Genomic DNA, 20,096 nt, shown 5'->3' on the forward strand with positions numbered 1-20,096 from the left:
GAGAATTCATTTTTCATTTCTCAATTCCATATTTTTACCTCACTGGCAGTAACACTCAGGTTATGCTGTCTCATTGATGTACTCCAGTGGCAGAGGTAATCAATTTTAAAGCCTTGAAAATTATGAAAAACATATTTATTTTTAAAAAAATATAAGAATAAACAGAAATGAACTGGCATCAGATCCAGTGAGTTGACAAGCTACTATACAAAACTCAGGGTTACACAGAGCTATTGTGAATTATAATTCACGAGGTCTCTCACATATAAGCTTCTAATAATCTCTTATTCTAAATGTTACAGGTAGGTTTTAATTTTGGTTGACTGTGATAGAAACCTCCCACAATAAGATGAAAAGTGTATTTCTCTTGCCTGCATACCTCTTCATGAAAACTGCACAAACCACGGCACTCAGATGCCAGGTAAGAGGACAACATACAAAATAACACTGGGAAACTGCTAAGCTGAAGTGCTGAGAAAAAGTAAGTCCTATATTTCACTGTCAAACCAAAAATAAACATTTGCAATTTCAGTTCCTTTGGTTCAACTGTGTTCTGTGGAAGCCTAAAAAATTGGAGTTTGTGCAGTGCTGATTTTTGTGTTCAAAGAGGCAGAATACTCCACTCCCATTGGCTGGGCTCTTCAGCCATTGCTGCCAATGGGATGTAGTTGCATGTACACTTGCTGTACTGTCCTGTGGTGGTTTTCCCTGAAGATACCTATACCACTCTGATAAAACTGGAATGGACCTTGAGAGGTCATCAAGTCCAGTTCCCTGCACTCACAGCAGGATCTATCATCATCCATGACAGATTTTTTAAAATCTATTTGCCCCAGATCCCTACATGGCTCCCTCAATGATTGCTGTGTACAGACACCCTGATTTCTCTTTCTGAGCTACCAGGTCCTGACAATGGAGGAAAGATTTTCTCATTTACTCACTTTATATCTTACTTCTCCATTCCCAATGGAATGATGTTATTTTACTCCACATAGGGCCTTATGCATACCAGACACGCAGGGGTATCTAACGCCACGTTGTGCCTTTGAATTACCCTGCATAAGATTTTAGCACTATACAAGGATACACAAAAAGTGCTCTGTTCTCTACTTCTACTATATTCTCTACTGCAACATTAAGGCACCACTTTAGTTCAACAATTTTTTTTTTCTTATTTCTGCCTCTTATGACCCAGTCAGACAACACATGCTAAACCTTTTCTGGCCTTGACTTATTTGACAAAAAGATACACTGAACAAGTAAAACAACATCACCATAAAGGAAAGAATTTCCCTGTATATGGCAAAAGCATGCCCAGGCAAAAACCACTGTGTTTAAATTCACTGCAATACAGATGGATTTGCAAGGAAAACTGTAGAGAGAATCTGCTACTGCAGCAGAAGGCAGTAAGATCAGAACTAAGTCCTCACACTTCAGACACAATATGGAATAATAAAACTTCAAAAATATTCTAATCTGTGAAACATCCTTGTTATTTTAGTTGAAAGTACACTACGAAAACTTGCATGAACCCATTAGAAGGTCTATTTTCTCTTCCTTATAGTAAGTGCCAATATATCTTAAGATGCAACTACACATCTGTAATCCATAACAAAATTTACAAGTACAAAAAACATCTTCAGTGTGGGCCATAGGTGTTTCAAGCTAATATATTATGATGGGTCACAGTTATTCAGCCATTCAGCAAATCTGATAACCCTCAGCACCACCTGGATTGCACCATGCCCCTCCTAGACAGTCCTTAGTGCTTCCTGGGGCATGTAGTCCGGGGCTCTGGTGGGACTGAAAGGGCCTGGGGCTACGGCCACCATGGCTGTTAGAGCAGTGGTGGCTGGCAGCCCTGGACTCTCTTGAATCGTTGAGTCCCAGGACAGCTGCCTCCTTCTCCCCTGCCTGCAGCAGACCATGAATAAGGCATGGAATATCTACTGAAGCTAGAAAGAAAGAAAGAAAGAAAGAAAGAAAGAAAAAGAAAGAAAGAGAACACTTGAGTTCAGTAATGTTCAAAGAGAGCACTAAAAAGAAACTCACAATGAATTTGTCTCAGAAAATCTGTTAGTCTGTAGCTTCACAAAACACAAAGGCTGCACATGTCAGATCTTCTGGAAGAACACCGCCTTCTTCCGGAAGATCTGGGGAGCATCCACCCATGCAAGATGCTCCTCTGGAAGAACACACCACTTTTTCTGGATCCCTAATGCTAGTTCCGTAACAGGAATAGCACCTTCTTCCGGAAGATTCTTCGGGAAGAAAGCATGTTTGGATGCTCACAGACTGCTTCTTCTGGAAGAAGTGGTCTGCCATGGCGGCTCCCAGCTAGATTCTGGAGACAATTTATTAAGCCCCTTGGGGCTCTATGGTGCCTGGTTCATAGAATCATAGGGCTGAAAGGGACCTCAGGAGGTCATCTAGTCCAGCCCCTACTGCCACCCCGAAGCAACAGCCAGCAGCCAGCCTTCCCACATCTCCCAGGGCAGCCCTGTAGAGTCACATGATGACAGCCCAGAAAGGGAGCAGCCCTGGAAAAGGAGGACTCCAGTGTGGACAGAGCCAGAGCTGTGAGACCTCCTCACACTCTGGCATGAGGAAGACGTGCTGAGGGACACGTCGGGGCACTGCAGAAATGCCCCCACCTGCGCCCACAGGGCCAGAGCCATGGCCACCTGTGGCCATCCTGCCCAGATTGCAGACCAGGTCCGGTGCAAGATAAAAGAATTATGCCAGAGCTACGTGCAGGCCAGGGACAGCAGCTGCCACTCCAGTGCCGGTCCAGCCAGGTGTCCCTACTATAGGGAGCTTCAGGACATCCTGGCAGGCGATGACAACTCCCCATCTCGCCACTGCATGGACAGTGCAGCAACGGATGTCCCTGCTGCACTGGAGGGGGAGAATGGGGCTCCTCAAAAAAGGCTGGGGAAGAGGGCGAGCCCACTAGCCAGCCCAAGGGACCCTCAGATGACTTATCCTCTGAGGAGTCCCTGGTCATATCTGTGCCTTCAGGGCTGAGCAGCCAGGTGATCTCCAGCCAGGCATCACTGGACCTGCATGAGGTCACCCCAGGTAAGTGCATGGCACGGTACATCCCCTGATGAGGGCACACGCAGGCCCTCCTTCCATGCTCCACACTATGCATATGCAGGTCTGTGCTAGGGGGAACCAGGGTGCACAGCCATATTCAGCCCATCCAATCCCTGGGTAGGCAGCCCTCTGTGCCCGACCGCACCCCACTTGCCCAGCATCCTATTCCCCAGCAGGGCCCTTCACAGGTGCCTGTATCCCCAAGGTGAGGGGCTGCCCAGGCCATTGTGCTGGGACCATGGGCCTGCGTTATGCGGCCGTCCCTTGGGTCCAGCTTGGGAGAAGGTGCTGGCGGGGGGAGGGGCAGGAGGCTGCCACACAGGGTTTCGCTGGGGCCCTAAACCCCGCTACCCCACCACTCTTGTCTTACAGCAGCTCCATCCCGGGTGCAGGAGAGGTGCTGGAGGAGTCCGGGGCCTGCTGGCAGCATCCAGGCAGCAGATGCAGGAGGTTCCTCAGGAGGGCCACGACCCTCATGAGCAGCCAGAGCCCGAGAGACATGGAGGATCCACCACCAGAGCTTGGTGGAGGAGGCAGCAGCATACATGGCTGCCCTCCGCCACTAAAATGATGCGGCAGAAAGGTGCCTGGCCCTGGAGGTGAAGGACCTTCGGTGGCATCAGGACACGTGGGGGGAAGTGGTGGGGATGCTCTGCCAGGTGTGTGGGGCCCTCGTGGCACTCCCTCCACCCCCCTGCCACCTCCCTGCTGCCCCTCCACCGCCCCTCCTCTCACCACCGCAGCTGCCCCCTCCTCCCACAGCCCTTGCCACCCCTTCCCTCCACTGCCCCTGCTGCTCCCCTGCTGCCCCTGAGGCCTGAGTCATCTCCGCCCGAGGCCCTAGCTGCCTTCCTTCCCCGGGGTCCTCCCGCGGTGGCCCTGTGAGACCTGGGGCCCCAGCTTGCCTCATGGCAGGCCCCCTGCCCCGAGAATCCTCCCCCCTGTTTCCCTTGCCGAGGCAGTGCCACAGGCTGCCCACCACTACCTTCCTGTGCTCCCTGGGCCCTGACAGGGACTGCACACCTGGGGCGGGAGAGGCAGCTGTGGGCACTGGGGCTCACGGCCCTCCACCCCATCCCAGTACACCTGGCTGAAAAAAATGCACTATAAAGTTATTCCAGAATAGCTTATTCCAAAAGAAGGTCCTCCAGAATAAAGAGTCTACACTACAGGAAAGCTTCAAAATAAGCAAAACCTATTCTGAAATAGTGTGTCCTCTCACAATAGTGCCTATTTCAGATTAGAGCCTCTGTAGGCACTTCTTCCAGAATCTCTAATCCAAAATACTATGTCTACACAGCAGCTTTATTTTGAAATAAGCTGTTCCAGAATAGTTTATTTCAAAATAGCCCTTATTCCATCTACACAGCCCCTATTTCAAAATACCTCTTCAAAATGGGCACTGTACCTCATGGAAAGAGGCCTACCAATTTAGTAATAAGCCGACCACTATTTCAAAATTGTTACCTCTATTTCTAAATTATTACAAAATAGCAATTGTGTTGTGTAGACGCTAGCAAAGATATTTTGAAATAGTAACCATTATTTTGAAATAACTTTGCTGTGTAGACAGACTGCCTTGGTGGAAGATTTTGGAAAGTAAAGCTCCTTCAAAACTGAAACATCTAGAGCAGATTGCCTTATTTCAAGGCCACCCAGTTCTGGAGACTTTACTCCATGCTTTACCTGGGGTAAAATCCTGGCCCCAGTGAAGTTAGTGGGAACTTTTCCATTGACCTCAGTAGGGCCCTGCTTATCACCATGCAAAGACAGTTAGAACATTGTTTTAGACAAATTGGTGGAGTAAGATACTCCATTCTAGTCTTGGGAGTTCAAAGCACAGAAGAAGGCAACAGAGTGCAACAACTAAACTTATGTCAAACTGGAATTTGACTGCCTGGATTTTACTGTATAGAAAATTACAAATTATAGCTAAAACAGGAATGCCACTTAATTGCTAATATTCTGTGAACAAAATATCACAGTCTATTTTCTCTGTCGTGAATGCAGCCCACTCTCACAGCAGCTGACTAACACTTCTTATTGCAGTATTCCGTTTTAAACTAAAAAACCAAACCTTTCCTAGCGTAGTGTTTCCAAAGAAGAGAATAGTTTCTCTAGAAATGTCAATGTTCATTTTCTTTCTCATTTCCATGGAGTGCAGATTTCTCCCTCTTCCTTTCCTTGTTTCTTTGTCTCAATACAAACTCATAAGTGCACGATTAGAACTATCATTGGGCTGCGACATTTTTGCAAGACTTTTTATAACAGTATAAAACCAATGTGTCTCCTGGGTCTAATAAATTTCACAATGTTAGAGACACTTGAGGTAGAGTTAGGTTGCTACTATTATGAAGCTGATGCATTTATATTATCAGTAGACTTTCTCGAGTTTGCAAAAATCTCAGTTTTCTTCATTTAAACTTTCATATAAAGTTATCATTTGATTATGAGAAAGTGGCACAGAAGTGAGGCTTACTGCATTTCTTTATATAATAAGAAGGGGGAAATTGTTTTGGAAATGCACTCTGCTCCTAAAGTCAATGGTTCTGACCGGAGCCGCCAGGATCTCTCTTCAGCCAAGTGTATCTGTCAAAAATTGGACACCTGGTCACCCTCTTAGTAAATGAAAATCAGTTTAATTTTCTGAACTCATTTCTCCAAACACTTTAGTTATCCCATAAGTATTTTTTAAAAAGGGCTAATGTATATTTGTATAAAAGCAATGACTTAGAATATAATCAACATGTTCTAATTTTAAATAACTGTTTTAAATATTAGATATCTTGACATTCAAAAATACTGCAGACACAATCAGATTGGTATTTGTTAACATTCTAAAAACTTAATTTCTCCATCTATAATTTATGAGTCCATTCTGATGTGCTGGAATTTTGTCATGAAGTCTGTAACAGGGTTCAAAAAAGAAGCAGGTAAATTCATGGAGGACAGATCCACCAATGGTTATTAGCCAGGACAGGCAGGGATGGTGTCCTTAACTTCTATTTGCCAGAAGGTGGGATAGTGGATGCAACGTGTTCTGTTCACTCCCTCTGAAGCACCTGGTATTGACCAATGTCAGAAGACATGTTACTGAGCTAGATGGACATTTGGTCTGACACAGTATGGCTGTTCTTAGGTTCTTATATAAAAAAAGGGTAGTTCAGGAAAACCTAGTTGGGTCATGAGAAAGACAGAAGAAAATGTCTATTATTGCACCCTTACATTTACTTTTGGAGTGGATATGAGATGGAATTAAGTGGAAAGGTAAATACAGATTTTTTTTGTGCTGGTTTCAAGTATGAACATCATACCAAAAATAACATTCACTCTTTTCAGAAAATTGTGAAAGTGATTTTTTAAAACTGAACAGTGGTACAGCAGCTGCTTGACATTTGGAAAAAGCATCAGCTAATAAAAACATTTATTGTTATTCAAAGTTTGAAAAGGCTTTTCAAACCCCATACACTGTGGGGTTGAATCACTTGTTCAAATTAAACAGATACAGTCAACCTGAAACCTAGTCCATTAGGTAAAAAAATGAGTTAAAAGAAATTTCAGGACCTATATCCCTTCTTGAGACTTGTAACTAATTTTCATGCTTTTGCAACCACACATTCTTAATGTTTTAAAACCTTACTCTCTCTATCTTTTCTGCATACAGAACATGTTGTCAAACGGACAAAGAAGCCAAAATAATAGCAAAGAACAGCAAGAGGTGGTTTCTTCCAAGATTATCTTCAGTGAAATCATTCCTGTTCATTTGAAAAACATGTTCAAAACATAAACCTGGAACACTGCACAGTTCTAGAAGAGGCTAATGAACAGGAAAAAAAAAAGTCCCAATGCTCTTTTCCGATTTGCCTTCAAAATGTAACAGTATATTCTTTCCAGGAGCTGAGGCATGAGATACATGAGATATCTTTTTTTTTTTTTTTTGGTCTAATATACTTTTCTCCCATTGCCTTACCAGGTGAGCCATTAAGCCGAGCAAGTCTTTTGACTGTCTCATTTCAGAGCAACACATAAGGGAAAATTTCTAAGGGAGCATCCTCAGAAGACAATTCCTGATGGGGATCGCTACTTTTTTTCTTTAATTAAGTTATGAATAAATGCAAACTAGCAAGAAGTAGCTTATCAAGAATAGCAGGCTGTAAATGCATTTATAAAATGAAATGCACACACAGATCTTCAAAATGATATGCTGGAACTACCCTTTTACCTCCACTCTGAGAAAGAACTAATGTTTAAGTATGCACATAACTCCCATTTTTACAAATAAGACACCATACAGCCATCTTTCTAATGCACTATATTGTATAAATGTCTACATATTTACATATTTTATAATTTTAGAAATTATTTAGTAATTAATTTATTGTGAAAAAATTAAAAAAGTTATCAGAGACAAAAAACAAAGCATGTGCCCGCTGTTCACTGCAGACCATGCTGCTAGGCAGCACCATGTCCTGGCTTGTGTGCATTGAGAGCTCCAAGGGTGGGAAAGATTTTAGGTGCTGGCTGTCACTGGGAGAAGTCCCCTCCAGCGGCTAAGATTTTCAGGGGCTTGCTGCCACCTAGGGGACCATTTCAACTGGCTCTGCAGCCACAGATCCACCCACCCCGAAAAATATTTTCAGGGGCTTGCAGCCACTGTGGGGACATTTCAATCGGCTCTGCTCCCATGGTCCCCACACCCCTCTGCCCACAAAGATTTTTGGGGAACATGTCAACTGTCCCATCATCCTCCAATCCATCGAACCTCCTCATGAGATGAGGGGGTCCAGCACCCTGACAAGACATTTGGTGCTGCCCCCCCACCTGAGCACGATCGCTTGTTGAAATTTGAAAAAAACCCATCCTCCATATTGGACAACTCTGTGTAGTCTAGTAGGAAGCCAAAAATCTTTTTCCTAATCTTTTCTATCCTCTTTTTTCAAACTTTGGCCCCCTTAACACAAGGATAAGTGGGTGAAGGGGCAGTTGAGAAGACACAGACACCTTGCTGCACTGCAAGCCTATTGCAGACACCTGCTGCTTTCTGTAAAATCTTTGATATTTCAGTTATGAAAGCAAGAGGTATCAGCTCCATCCCCTTTTGGACAACTGCAGTGTAGTGGGAAGCCCAAAATCTTTTTCCTGACCTTTTCTGTCCTCTCTCTTCAAGCTTTGGCTCCCTTAACACAGGGAAGAGTCGGTGGAGGGCTAGTTGAGAAGACACAGACTGCTGGGTGATCCCAGGGCACAGAAGCTGTGTAATGGACTAGGAAGCCAAAAACCTTGCCTCACAAGATCTCTTTTTTCCAAACCTTTACCATTCGACTCTTTCTTTAAGCTTTGCATTGTTCCTGTATTATTTTCAGGGATCATATTTAATTAAGGGAGCAGGGAGAGAGGCTGGAGGGCCAGCTGAGACGACTCTGACACCTGCTGCTCTTTGTAAAATCTTTGATGAATCAGTTATAGCTACAGTTACAAAAACCAATTCAGTTATAGAAGCAAGAGATTTCAGTTAACTTGGTAATCTTTGAGGGTGCCCTACTCTTCCTTCCTTTCTCTGGGAAAAATGGCTGTTTGCTTTCCAAAGGAGGGGAATGAAGGAAATGCAATATGGGAAGATGACATCACATACCCACAAACACTTGCGGGGCATTTTTTCCCCTGTTACACCAGCAACAATACCCAGAATGCTATAGGGCTGAGAGAACTGTGAGATAGGTACCCACAATGCACTGCTGCAGCAGTCGGTGTTTGGTTATTGAGTGCAACAGCAGTAAGTCGACTTTGTGGGGAGCCTGTGGGGAAGTGAGGAAATTTAAATTTGAAATTATAAAACACAGCATTACAAAATAAATGTTAATAAATTTGAATTTATCTCAGAGTGTAGACGTATATGCCTATGCTTATACATGTTTCACAGTTAAACATATACTAGTGCATGTAATTACCAGACCATTCCCTAAATAGTAGCATTAAAAGGGTAATTTAAAGGGCTATATTATGATTGGATCAAGGCACCACTGCTTGTGCTACAGCTGTTGGCAAATTAGGTCTATTCACTAGATTTCCACACAGCAGCTTTCAGTCATGACTAGAAAAGCAGAGAAAAAGCCAAGGCTAACAAAATAAAACTTCATGACTTGACTTTGCAAAGGCAGAAACTTTTGCTATATTTCCCAATACCTAGAGACTATTTTAAATCAGAAGTCAGAAGTAATTTACAAAGAATTAGGAATGCAAGGGTCCTCCCATATACCTTATGTAAAGCCAAATCTCAAGCACCGTGAGAATAGCAGAATACTTTATTTTCAGCTCTCCTGTTACTTAAAGCTATTTTCACAGCTTAAAAGTTAAATTTCAGATAACAAAAACTTTTATTTTCCTCTGTCTTTTATTGCTGTAATGACTGCATTATAGAAGATAAATGGAAGAAAGAAAGAAAGAAAGAAAGAAAGACCAACAGAAAGAAATAAAGAACAAATGAACAACAAATACTTGTTAAAAGGGTTGGAGGTGGGAGAGCAAAATTGCAGTACTTATATGGATGATATACTTAATTTTCACAGATCTTACTCTGAGTCAGAATGTGAGTTTCAAAGGTGCTTCAAAAACTTAAAAAAAAAAAAACCCCGAACACTTGCATAACTGAACTGTGGAAAAGGTTTTAATCAGAGTTGGTTTATGGTAATTCAAATCTCAGACGCTACACACAAAGTGCTTTATTTCAGGCCTGTTTTCAGTTGCTGTCTTCCCATAGTCTTATGAAAGTGGTAGCAACAAAAAGGAACTTCGTTATTTAAATTTCAAATTCAATCATCTTCTAAAAATATGCTTCCACAAGAAGAAACAAAACACGAGAAATATGCTTCAGTAACAGCAATAAAGAAAACAGATTACTACTCTCCTCAACCATGGGAAAAAGGAAAAAGCAGTCAAGTAGCACTTTAAAGACTAGCAAAATAGTTTATTAGGTGAGCTTTTGTGGGACAGACCCACTTCTTCAGACCATAGCCAGACCAGAACAGACTCAATATTTAAGACACAGAGAACCAAAAACAGTAAGCAAGGAGGACAAATCAGAAAAAGATAATCAAGGTGAGCAAATCAGAGAGTGGAGGGGTGGGGGGAAGATCAAGAATTAGATTGAGCCAAGTATGCAGACGAGCCCCTATACTGACTGAGAAAGTTCCCATCACGATTTAAACCATGTGTTAATGTGCCGAATTTGAATATAAATGTCAGCTCGTCCACTTCTCTTTCTAAAATGGAGCGATAATTTCTCTTCAGTAACACACATACCTTGAGGTCATTAACAGAATTCCCCATTCCATTAAAATGTTGACTAACTGGTTTGTGGATCTGGAGTGTTTTGATGTCTGTTTTGTGCCCGTTGACCCTTTGTCTAAGGGAGTTAGAAGTGTGTCCAATATACAAAGCATCTGGGCATTGTTGGCACATGATGGCATATATGCTGTTAGTAGAGGAGCACGAGAAAATGCCTGTGATTCACTAACCAGGTTACTCACAGAATCACGGGCACCTTCTCATGCTCCTCTACTAGCATCATGTATGCCATCATGTGCCAACAATGCCCAGATGCTTTGTATATTGGACACACTTCTAACTCCCTTAGACAAAGGGTCAACGGGCACAAAACAGACATCAAAACACTCCAGATCCACAAACCAGTTAGTCAACATTTTAATGGAATGGGGAATTCTGTTAATGACCTCAAGGTATGTGTGTTACTGAAGAGAAATTATTGCTCTGTTTTAGAAAGAGAAATGGACGAGCTGACATTTATATTCAGATTCGGCACATTAACACATGGTTTAAATCGTGATGGGAACTTTCTGAGTCAGTATAGGGGCTCGTCTGCATACTTGGCTCAATCTAATTCTTGATCTTCCCCCCCACCCCTCCACTCTCTGATTTGCTCACCTTGATTATCTTTTTCTGATTTGTCCTCCTTGCCTACTGTTTTTGGTTCTCTGTGTCTTAAATATTGAGTCTGTTCTGGTCTGGCTATGGTCTGAAGAAGTGGGTCTGTCCCAAGAAAGCTCACCTAATAAACTATTTTGCTAGTCTTTAAAGTGCTACTTGACTGCTTTTTGTTTTGATAGTGTATAAACTAGCACGGCTTACTGTCTGTTACTATGGGAAAAAGGAGATTTGCTGTGGGTCTAGTCACAAAAGCCAGGTGGCCAACACTATCAATTTCCCAGTATATCAGTCCACTGTTGTTAGCCTGATCAAGAGGTGTAACTGATTTCCATGATTATCAGAACACCACACCACAGAAACACTAACCTAGGAACCTATCCCTACAACAAACCCTGTTGACAACTCTTTCCACTTGTATCTATACAAGTGACACCAACACTGGATCTAACCACATCAGCTGCACCATCAGTAGCTCATACACCTGCACATCCACTGATACAATATATGCCACCATGTGCCAGCAATGCGCCTCTGCCATGTATAGTGGACAAACCAATCTCTCTGCCAAAGGATGAACGGACATCAGGAATTGGAATACACATAAACCTAGAGCGGAACACTTTAATCTTCCTGGACATTTAATAAAGGATTTGAAAGTAGCCATTCTTCTATAAAAGAATTTTACCACAAGATTACAGAGGGAGACATTTGAACTGGAATTAATTTGCAATGTTGACACATTTAAATAAAGCCTTCACAGAGATTTCAACTGTCTTGTGCACTACCAGGGCAATTTCCCCACCTTTGATATTCACAGGAACAGCACACATGCCACTAATTCATCTATGGTCATACCTGCCACAAAATTTTGCTATGATTTTCTGCCTAAAGTCATTGCTATAGCATGTTTATTGATATACTGATGTTGTGTTAATATCACACTGAATGAAAGCTTCTCAGCTCTCATTTGGGCATGCTACCAAGCCATTTGTAGTTAATGCATGCACTGGTGTGTGAGTGTGTGTGTGTTTGTTTAACATACAGGCACCAAATTCACCACTTTCCTAAAGGATAGTGACTTACCCAGATTTTTATCACAGCTAATCGAAAACAAATTTTCTTACAATCTAGTGTATAAGAAAGCAGATTTTTATTTCATCATTTTTTGCAGACTTACCCAAGCTACTCAGCTTCTTCTAAGGGATCCACATTACTGTTGAGAGATAAGGCCAAAAAGAACCAAGCACTGACAAGGCCACCACAGAAAAGGCCTTGAAAAATATAGCATCCAATTGTCTACTGAGAAAACAGCCTAAAGCGCTTCCAAAACTAGATTCCTACATGGTAGCAAACATAGAAATTTATCATTATAGTCCATTGATGTTTCTATGAAAATTGTATTTATCTGCAGGTGCCTTACTGACAGAGATCTAATCACATAAAAACAATAGCTTTAACGAACTGAGGAATTAAAAAGTCCATTTTATGCACAAACCTGAATTCTGTGAATTGCTTGCAAACAGAATATAAATCCAGACACAAATGTGAAAATACTATGGAGGGATGAAATATATTATAAATACATCCCTGATTTCAAGAACAGAGATCCTAAAACAGGGGTGGGCAAAATGTGGCCTGTGGGCTGGATTCAACACATAAAGCTTTTGGATCTGACCTCTCCTGCACCTGAATCCCCTATCGCAAGCTCTCTTCTGTACCCAGCCTCTGTCCCAAAACTCACACCCTCTCCATAGAAAAGTGAAGCCATGGACCACTTACAAATTCTTGGAGTGGCTTATCATCAAAAATTATTGGCCACCACTGTTCTACAAACAACATTGTCAGTTTTATAGTAGTTTCAGATTGTCTTCTATATCTTGTTAGTACTCTAGATCAAAAATGAAATGTGTTGTTTAAAACTAATCACTGGGTAAGTCTACTAAAGATTTTATTTCCTTCTACAGTTTAGGCCAAGATACTCTGGTATGAGACTTTTGCAATATCATCACCTTCAAGAGACACATGCTGGTCTACTCTTCACAACTAGGAGTTCTCACCACAGCTTCTGGCTCTGACGTTTGGCTTTGGCCTTCAGCAGCATAAGGCAGTTGGAGATCTCTTTTCTGGCAGCTACACAGTTGGAACAGAAAACTTGCAATACAAAAGAACAGAGGGCCCATGCTCTAAAGAAAGAACTAATACATTTAAGCAACTGTATCAGAGGCAAAAATATGTTCATAAAAGAATTAAGTCAACTGGTAATACTAATTTTAAAAGAATTTTACCAAGCTCAGGGTAGCTAACATAAAAATGAATTAGAACAATGCTTTTTCCATAAGTCAATGTGAGAGTCTTTCCTAAAATATATTACAAAATGGCTTGCACTAGGTGAAATAAGAAGAGGACTTAAAAATAGGTGTAAAAAATTTCAACGGCCAGCGTTAACTACCATTTACATTAATATCCAAAGCTTATTGATTGGATACTTTGGGCAATTATACCAAGATTTCAAAGCCACTTTCTGTGGTCCAAGACCAAATTTAACTATTTTCTCCACAATTTTGAAGCACCACAGGGGATTGAGTCAATGTTTCCAACCTGAGTATACATATTATAACATGATTTATCTTCCCAAGTACTAATTCAGCCAGTGTTTGTTTACTTATTTATTGAAACAGCAGCAAAGATCTGACGCCTGAACTAGAGCTGGCAAATTCTTTGCTTTCTTTACAGGAAGCTTGAGGAATTAAAAGTAAATCTTCCTGTCTTTAGGTTTGCCAATTGTATCCTAGATTTTCCATTTAACCTAAATTAATAGGATTTGGTAGAAAACCAAGCTTAGTTTTCACAATCTATTTCAGACTTCATTATAATACATTTACTATCTTATAGTCTGTCCAAATTATATACTTTAGTCACAACAACAAATATTTCCCCACTTCTGCATCATCTGCTGGTGATGGCAAAACCAGTTACAAACCAGCCACATTTCTATTACTGATTTTGTAGCCATTGTGAACTGTCCCTCACACTTGATTAATATAAAATTTAGGAGATAGTGCATTCAGTGAGGAACAGCAGCAATGAACTATTCATTACCAATAGATATGGACATATGGGAGTGAACACAGAGAACGGCACTAACAATGATTAGGTGGCTAAGGAAAGACAACAAAAGTCAAATATGTATTGCTTTAATATAATGTGTGTGTTCAGGTGGAGGTGTGAACAGCAAAGATGTAGAGTATTTGGGGGACTCGCAGAGTTACGGTTAGGACTAAAGAGATGAAATTATTAAGTAAGACATTAAACTTAATATCTTAATATCAGAAAAAAATATCCTAACAGTGAAATATATTAATGTGTGTTATAGTTGCCCAAGGGAAGATGCAGAGCCCTAATATTCAGGACTGAAAAACTACCATGGACATAAATGAATACGGACAATTCTTCACTGGCGAGGAAACGGACTGGAACATCAAGTAGGACTTTTCCATCTCTGACTTTTATGATTCTTATAGCTGAAGCAGAGGTTTGGGAAGGAATCAGGAACTGAGGTTTCAACATGCCACCAGCTGTACACGCACAAATCTTACTAACTTCAGCAGTTGTTATGCCCTTTCAAAGGAAATTATTATGTATGTACAACTGAGCCTACAATATCTAATCCTGGCTCTCCCACAGCCTTCCTTTGTGATCTTAATTAAGTCTCAACTTCTGTCTGATGTCCCCCATTTGTGAAATGAAACTAATAATATTCTTCTGCCTTACTAGAATGCTGTAAGATTTAATTCATTAATATTTATGGAATACTCTATCAGAGGCTGATGGATGTGCTATGTAGGAGCAAAGAGTATTTTCAAATTTCACTTTCCCTCCTTTGTGTAATCCTTAGTGGGTCCTTTTCCAATTTAAATCTATAACTGATTAAGATCCCATTGCTAATCATGGAAAACTTTTTTAGCTTTAATTGCTTGTGCTGAGGCCTCAGACTGAGGGAAAAGAGGAGACTAGAAAAGAATAATTCTAGACCACTGCCACTGGATCTGTTGAGCATCAGGGCCGCTTCTGCCATGTTGAAGGTTGGTGGGCAGCACCACTCAGGAGACGTACCAATGCTGTCCAGCTTATTAGAAGGGTGCCCACAACTAGTGTCTATTGGTGGTGCATATTGGCATAAGATTTAAAGCAGACAAAAATTAATTCTGCACATGGATGGAAAAAATCCACTTGTGGATTTAGAAATGCAGAGGAACATAGTTGGTGCGGTATAAATGTCCCTCTTTATCGTTCCAGTCACTGCCACTTGCAGCACTGCGGAATCCTTTGCCCTTGCCCACCATGACTAGAGAGAGGATGACTAGGGAGAGTTAAAGCTCCTAGGTGGTCTCCCAGGCACTTCCTGTGGCTGACACTAGAGCTGTTATCGCCTCATGTCCCTCTTCTCTTTCTCTATAATGTTGCTTTTCCCCTTCACACCATCCTGGGCCCACATATGTTAAAAATTATAAGGAGAAATACAGACAAATAAATTTTTAAAAAGGTGGAACCAACATGCCATTTGCTGAACATCACTGTGCTTAACCGGCTGGTATGTTAAAAGCTGTTTGTTTGTGTTCTCTTAGCTTTTGCCTGACCTGTGTGTTAGGACTATAACCTCTTCAGGAGAGGGACCACATTTTTAATGTAAATATCTGTTCTGCATGGAACCTAAAACAACAGGATCCCTATCTTGATTTTTACTTGCATCTACAGGTCCCATAAGATATCAACAAACCAAATAAATCAATGCTTTTGGGAGTGTTAAGCCAAGATAATTATTTAATGCAAACAAAGCATGCAACCTTCAGTATTTTCAGCACGATACTGAACATCCACATATTGAGTATTTCTTTTATACCTGAAGGGAGGATATGTTTCTTTACTTTCATACTCTGACGTATTTTCATCATCCTTTTCACACGTCAAAATTTTTCAGAATGTCTAGTAAAGTGACAATACTTAAATCTCCCCAAAATTAGCTGTTTTCCCTGTCACTGTCACATTCTCATTTCTCCTTCATCTGGCCAGGGCCATCCCTACTCATATGTAAAACATGCAGCTGCTTAGGGTACCACACTGCCCCAAATTTCACAGTACCCTGTACATTTGTGTGGTCCTTAAGGGCTCTATCAGCCCCATCCCTGTCCCCAGTCACACCCTCAGGCTCAGCGCTCAAGCTCCCGTAGCCCTCAGCCACCCTTCCCAGGGGTTCTGGCAGCCCCCAGTCATCTCCTCAAGCATAAGCACCCAGCCCCACTCACTGAGAGGCATTCACATGGTTGGTGGTCACATGGTGCAGGAGGTAGCCATGCAGTGGGCGGCTGGAAATAGCAGTATTTTCCTCTTAAGAGCGCCTCTTCTCTCCAACATGCTGCACAGCTGCCTGTTGCTCCTGCAGCCTGCAACTCCTTCCCAGCCCTGTTCCTGCATTGCCAACCCTCCCAGACTGGACACCATTGCAGTAAATGATGTTCGATCTAGGACAGTTGGCAAGCCCTTTCTCATAACTTCGCCCTCTCCTCTCCATTTGGAGGAGTCCTTGGAAGAAGGGGCAGGTGAAAAGTGCTGGTGCTGTGCTGAGTAGAGCACCAGAACTTTTAGGAACAGTCTCGAATCTGGCATATGTAAAACAGGTCCTGCATAGACCAAAATGGCACACTATTTTCCTGATCAGTTTTTCATATCTAAGATCTTCAAACTCATGCATTTATTCTCTCTCTCTGTTTTGAGGAAAGTTAAGCATGTCGATGTTTGTCAGCTGGGGCCTGTAAGTGTTAGAGATTTTCCCAGGTCCTTCTACAAACTATTTCACAGAGAGCAAATCTAAATGGGGATACTCAGGCACATTAAGCTGAATTAACTAAAGATGTAAATTTCATATGCATTATTGAACATTCAGTGACTCTCTCTCAGACATACAGTGATCTTAGGATTCTTTAGCTTAATTCACAAAATGTCCCTGCCTAGACACATGATAAAAAGTCTTTTCTTGTTCACTTTGTTCAAATTTCTCTCATTATGTTTAGTTGTTTTATCCACTAGGATTCCCTGAAGAATGCATCGTCTATCAAATATTGGAAACATATTGTATCTTTTTTAGCTGTCATCTGGAAAATTTGCTTAGATGTTACATTATCTGAATAAACTTAATAGCCTGCACCTAATCAGTTGGAAAACGACCAGTTTAGAAGCATTACATTGTATTTATTTTTTGTAGATCATAATCACATCAGGTTAAAAATGAACATGGCAACATAACACATTATTTGCTAGCTTCAGGAGGCAGTATCCAAACCGATTTTTCCATGAGCTTGTCTTCAAAAACCTGGGCTAAGAAGTGCGTCTAGGATTATTTTGATCTCTTATAAAGTGCTTCAGAATAGATGACTTGCCAAAGTACTAGCTGTCAGGTCACAGCACTTGTTATGACTTCAATATATCAGCAACAGCATGGTTGTTTGTCTTAATTCTCTTCTAACACACAATGCACAGTCACATACCTATGAGATACAAATAGAAAAAGACCAAATTGCTGCCAGAGTGGATTTCTGCTGATCAGCCTTGCCCCCTTATTCCTTCTGTACCATTTTCAAAGGGCAGTATGTGTTATGAAGGTACATAGGAGCCACTATGTAAAGCATAGACAAAATTACATAGTCCCATTTTGAGAAGTGACTAGCCAACAATGACATCTTTTTACTTAATAGATCTGCTCCCTGCATATATTCACAATAAGCACCTTACTTCAGCTCAAGAAAGTTTTCAATAATTTTTGCTGCTGTCACCATATTGTATTATGATTCACTCCATATCATCAACAAAACTGTTAACTAAGTTGGAACTGAATATACAATTCACATTCTGGGATATGACTCTGAAAACTTATTGAAGAACAAATGATTACTCATCTTTGTAACTGCTGTTCTTTGAGATTTGTTGCTCATTTCTATTCAGTTAGGTGTGTACACACAGGGTGCATGACTGTTGGAAAGGTGACGTTGAAAGGTGAGACAATTGAGATGAATGGTCTGAAACTCATGCACATTCATGTGAAGAGATAACTTCTCTACAGACACATCTCCTGAGTGGTGAGGTCCCCAGATGGGTCCCCCAGCCCAAAGCAGATGCATCTGTTACCAGAGACATGGTAGACTGGGAGCTGTGAAAGTGGACAACAACCAGCACGTTTTGCAGACCTGGCCACCAGTGAAGGCCATCAGAGACAGCTGTGGCACCATAACAAGCATGTCTAGGCCATTCTGGCTGGGGCAATACACTGATGGTAGCCCTGCCTTGGCAAGCGGGACTATGTATGTATATGTCGCCATATAATCCACCAGGCAAAGGCACGTTCTGAACGTGGTGACCTGAAACTTGGACAGGAAGCATAGAATCTGGACACCAGCCTGGAAGCGATGATTGGGAAGGAACGCCCTCACCTTGGCGGCATAGACTACTGCTCCAATGAACTCTATGCGTTGAGTTGGGATCAATGAGGACTTTGCTGGATTGAGCATGAGCCCCAGCTTGTATAGAGTTTCTTTGGTTAAAGTCACTTGAGTCTCCACCTGGTGGGAAGAGTGGTCCTGCAGGAGCCAACTGCTCAGGTAGGGGTATACCTGAATGTCATTGCATTGAAGAAAGGCTGCCATCATTGCCATACATTTGGTACAAACTCTGGGGGTAGAAGAGCCCAGACTGGAGTGGTGCCAGGAAGGATGCTGTCTTGAAGAAATACAGTGTGTCACACTGGTGCAGTGGGCAGAGCATGTTGAAGATCTGGAGCCAGACCCACCCACCACAGAGGAGCGGACATGCATGCAGTGGGACGGAGATCAGTGCTGTGTCTATGACTGCCATGCTGCTAACAGCCAAGCCAGGTCTTTGAGCAGTGCTGGGACTCCGAGTGGCAAGGCACTTGAGCAGGCAGACACATTAAGGCAAGCTTGTCTGTGGAGACACACCGAGAGACAGAGGCCTCAGTTTGAGCTGGGAGTGCATCATTTCAGTAAGTCCCCACACCACCTCGTACAAGTCAAACATGGATAAAGGGCTGACCAGCACTGGTTCTCCTGTAGGTGAGTAGAGGAGAATAGGGCTCAGCGCACAGCATGCCAAGGCATTGGATTCATGGGCCCTGGAGCTTTTGGGTACCAATTGCATAGAGGGTATTGAGGCTGATGGAGCCAATGCTGGCACCCTGGAAGTCTTCAAAGCCTCTGCTGAAGAGTAAGAGCAGCACTGTGCTGGAGGCTTTGGGGACTGTTGGTGCTGAGCAGAGTCTTTCTTGGGCACTGGGCTGTGTTTGAAGATGGCACACCATGCACTGAAGAACCCAATGTGGGCTCCTGCCATGAAGGTTGAAGCAACAACTCCATGAGGAACTGATGGAGATGAAATTCATGCTCCTTGTGAGTCTGGTGCTTAAAAGCCTTGCAAAATCGACTTTATCAGCCTGATGAACTTAGTACAAACAACGAAGGCAGGAGTCATGGGGATCACCAGTCAGCACGGACTTCCATCAGGAGCTACGCTGCTTGAAGCTCTGTGACTTTTTTTATACCCCAATTTTTGTAGGGGCCCTGGGGAGAGGAGGGAGACACTTCACCTGCCAACTGCCTAATACTAAGAACAAGTACTCTGCCACAGAACTAACGGCTCTTCCTGGTGGTAAGAAGAAACTGAGCAGTGGTTGGGTAGACAGGGTCATACTTAGGGCCCCTCACTGACACCAGTCTTGGGGGCCCTACTGCTGACCCCATGGGTAGCAGCTAGACTAAAACTTTCTGACAGTGATGAACTGTGCATGTGATGCATGCACATCTAACCTGAATAGATACGAGCAAGCACTCAAAAAAGAAAAAGGACATTTATTTGTTATAACTGATTACGGAATATGGCTTGCAGAATTTTTGTCACTGGAAATGATGAACAACTCTTCAAGGCTACTACCTGATTTCCAAATGCCAGGATGAAAACACAGGGCTGGCTATTAGAAACAACATTTTCTT

The 20,096-nt window shown here is 42.3% G+C and overlaps 1 protein-coding gene across 4 annotated transcripts in view; it reads right to left on the reverse strand.

The window, feature by feature from the left end:
* DPH6 (diphthamine biosynthesis 6) overlaps positions 1–20,096 on the reverse strand; it is a 379,645-nt gene that overhangs the window by 46,630 nt on the left and 312,919 nt on the right. For 2 of the 4 annotated variants that reach the window (XR_012645934.1, XM_074996926.1), the window contains one exon: positions 16,051–17,585. The exons of the other annotated variants lie outside the window; for them this stretch is intronic. Coding sequence is in view for 1 of the 2 variants with exons in the window: in XM_074996926.1 (XP_074853027.1) it covers positions 17,578–17,585 (8 nt within the window). In the remaining variant the exon portion in view is untranslated. Of the gene's footprint in view, positions 1–16,050; positions 17,586–20,096 lie in introns of those variants that run through there. 4 annotated transcript variants of the gene reach the window in all.

The sequence above is a fragment of the Carettochelys insculpta genome, chromosome 6 (genome assembly GCF_033958435.1).
Source record: "Carettochelys insculpta isolate YL-2023 chromosome 6, ASM3395843v1, whole genome shotgun sequence".
NCBI classification, from domain to species: domain Eukaryota; kingdom Metazoa; phylum Chordata; order Testudines; family Carettochelyidae; genus Carettochelys; species Carettochelys insculpta.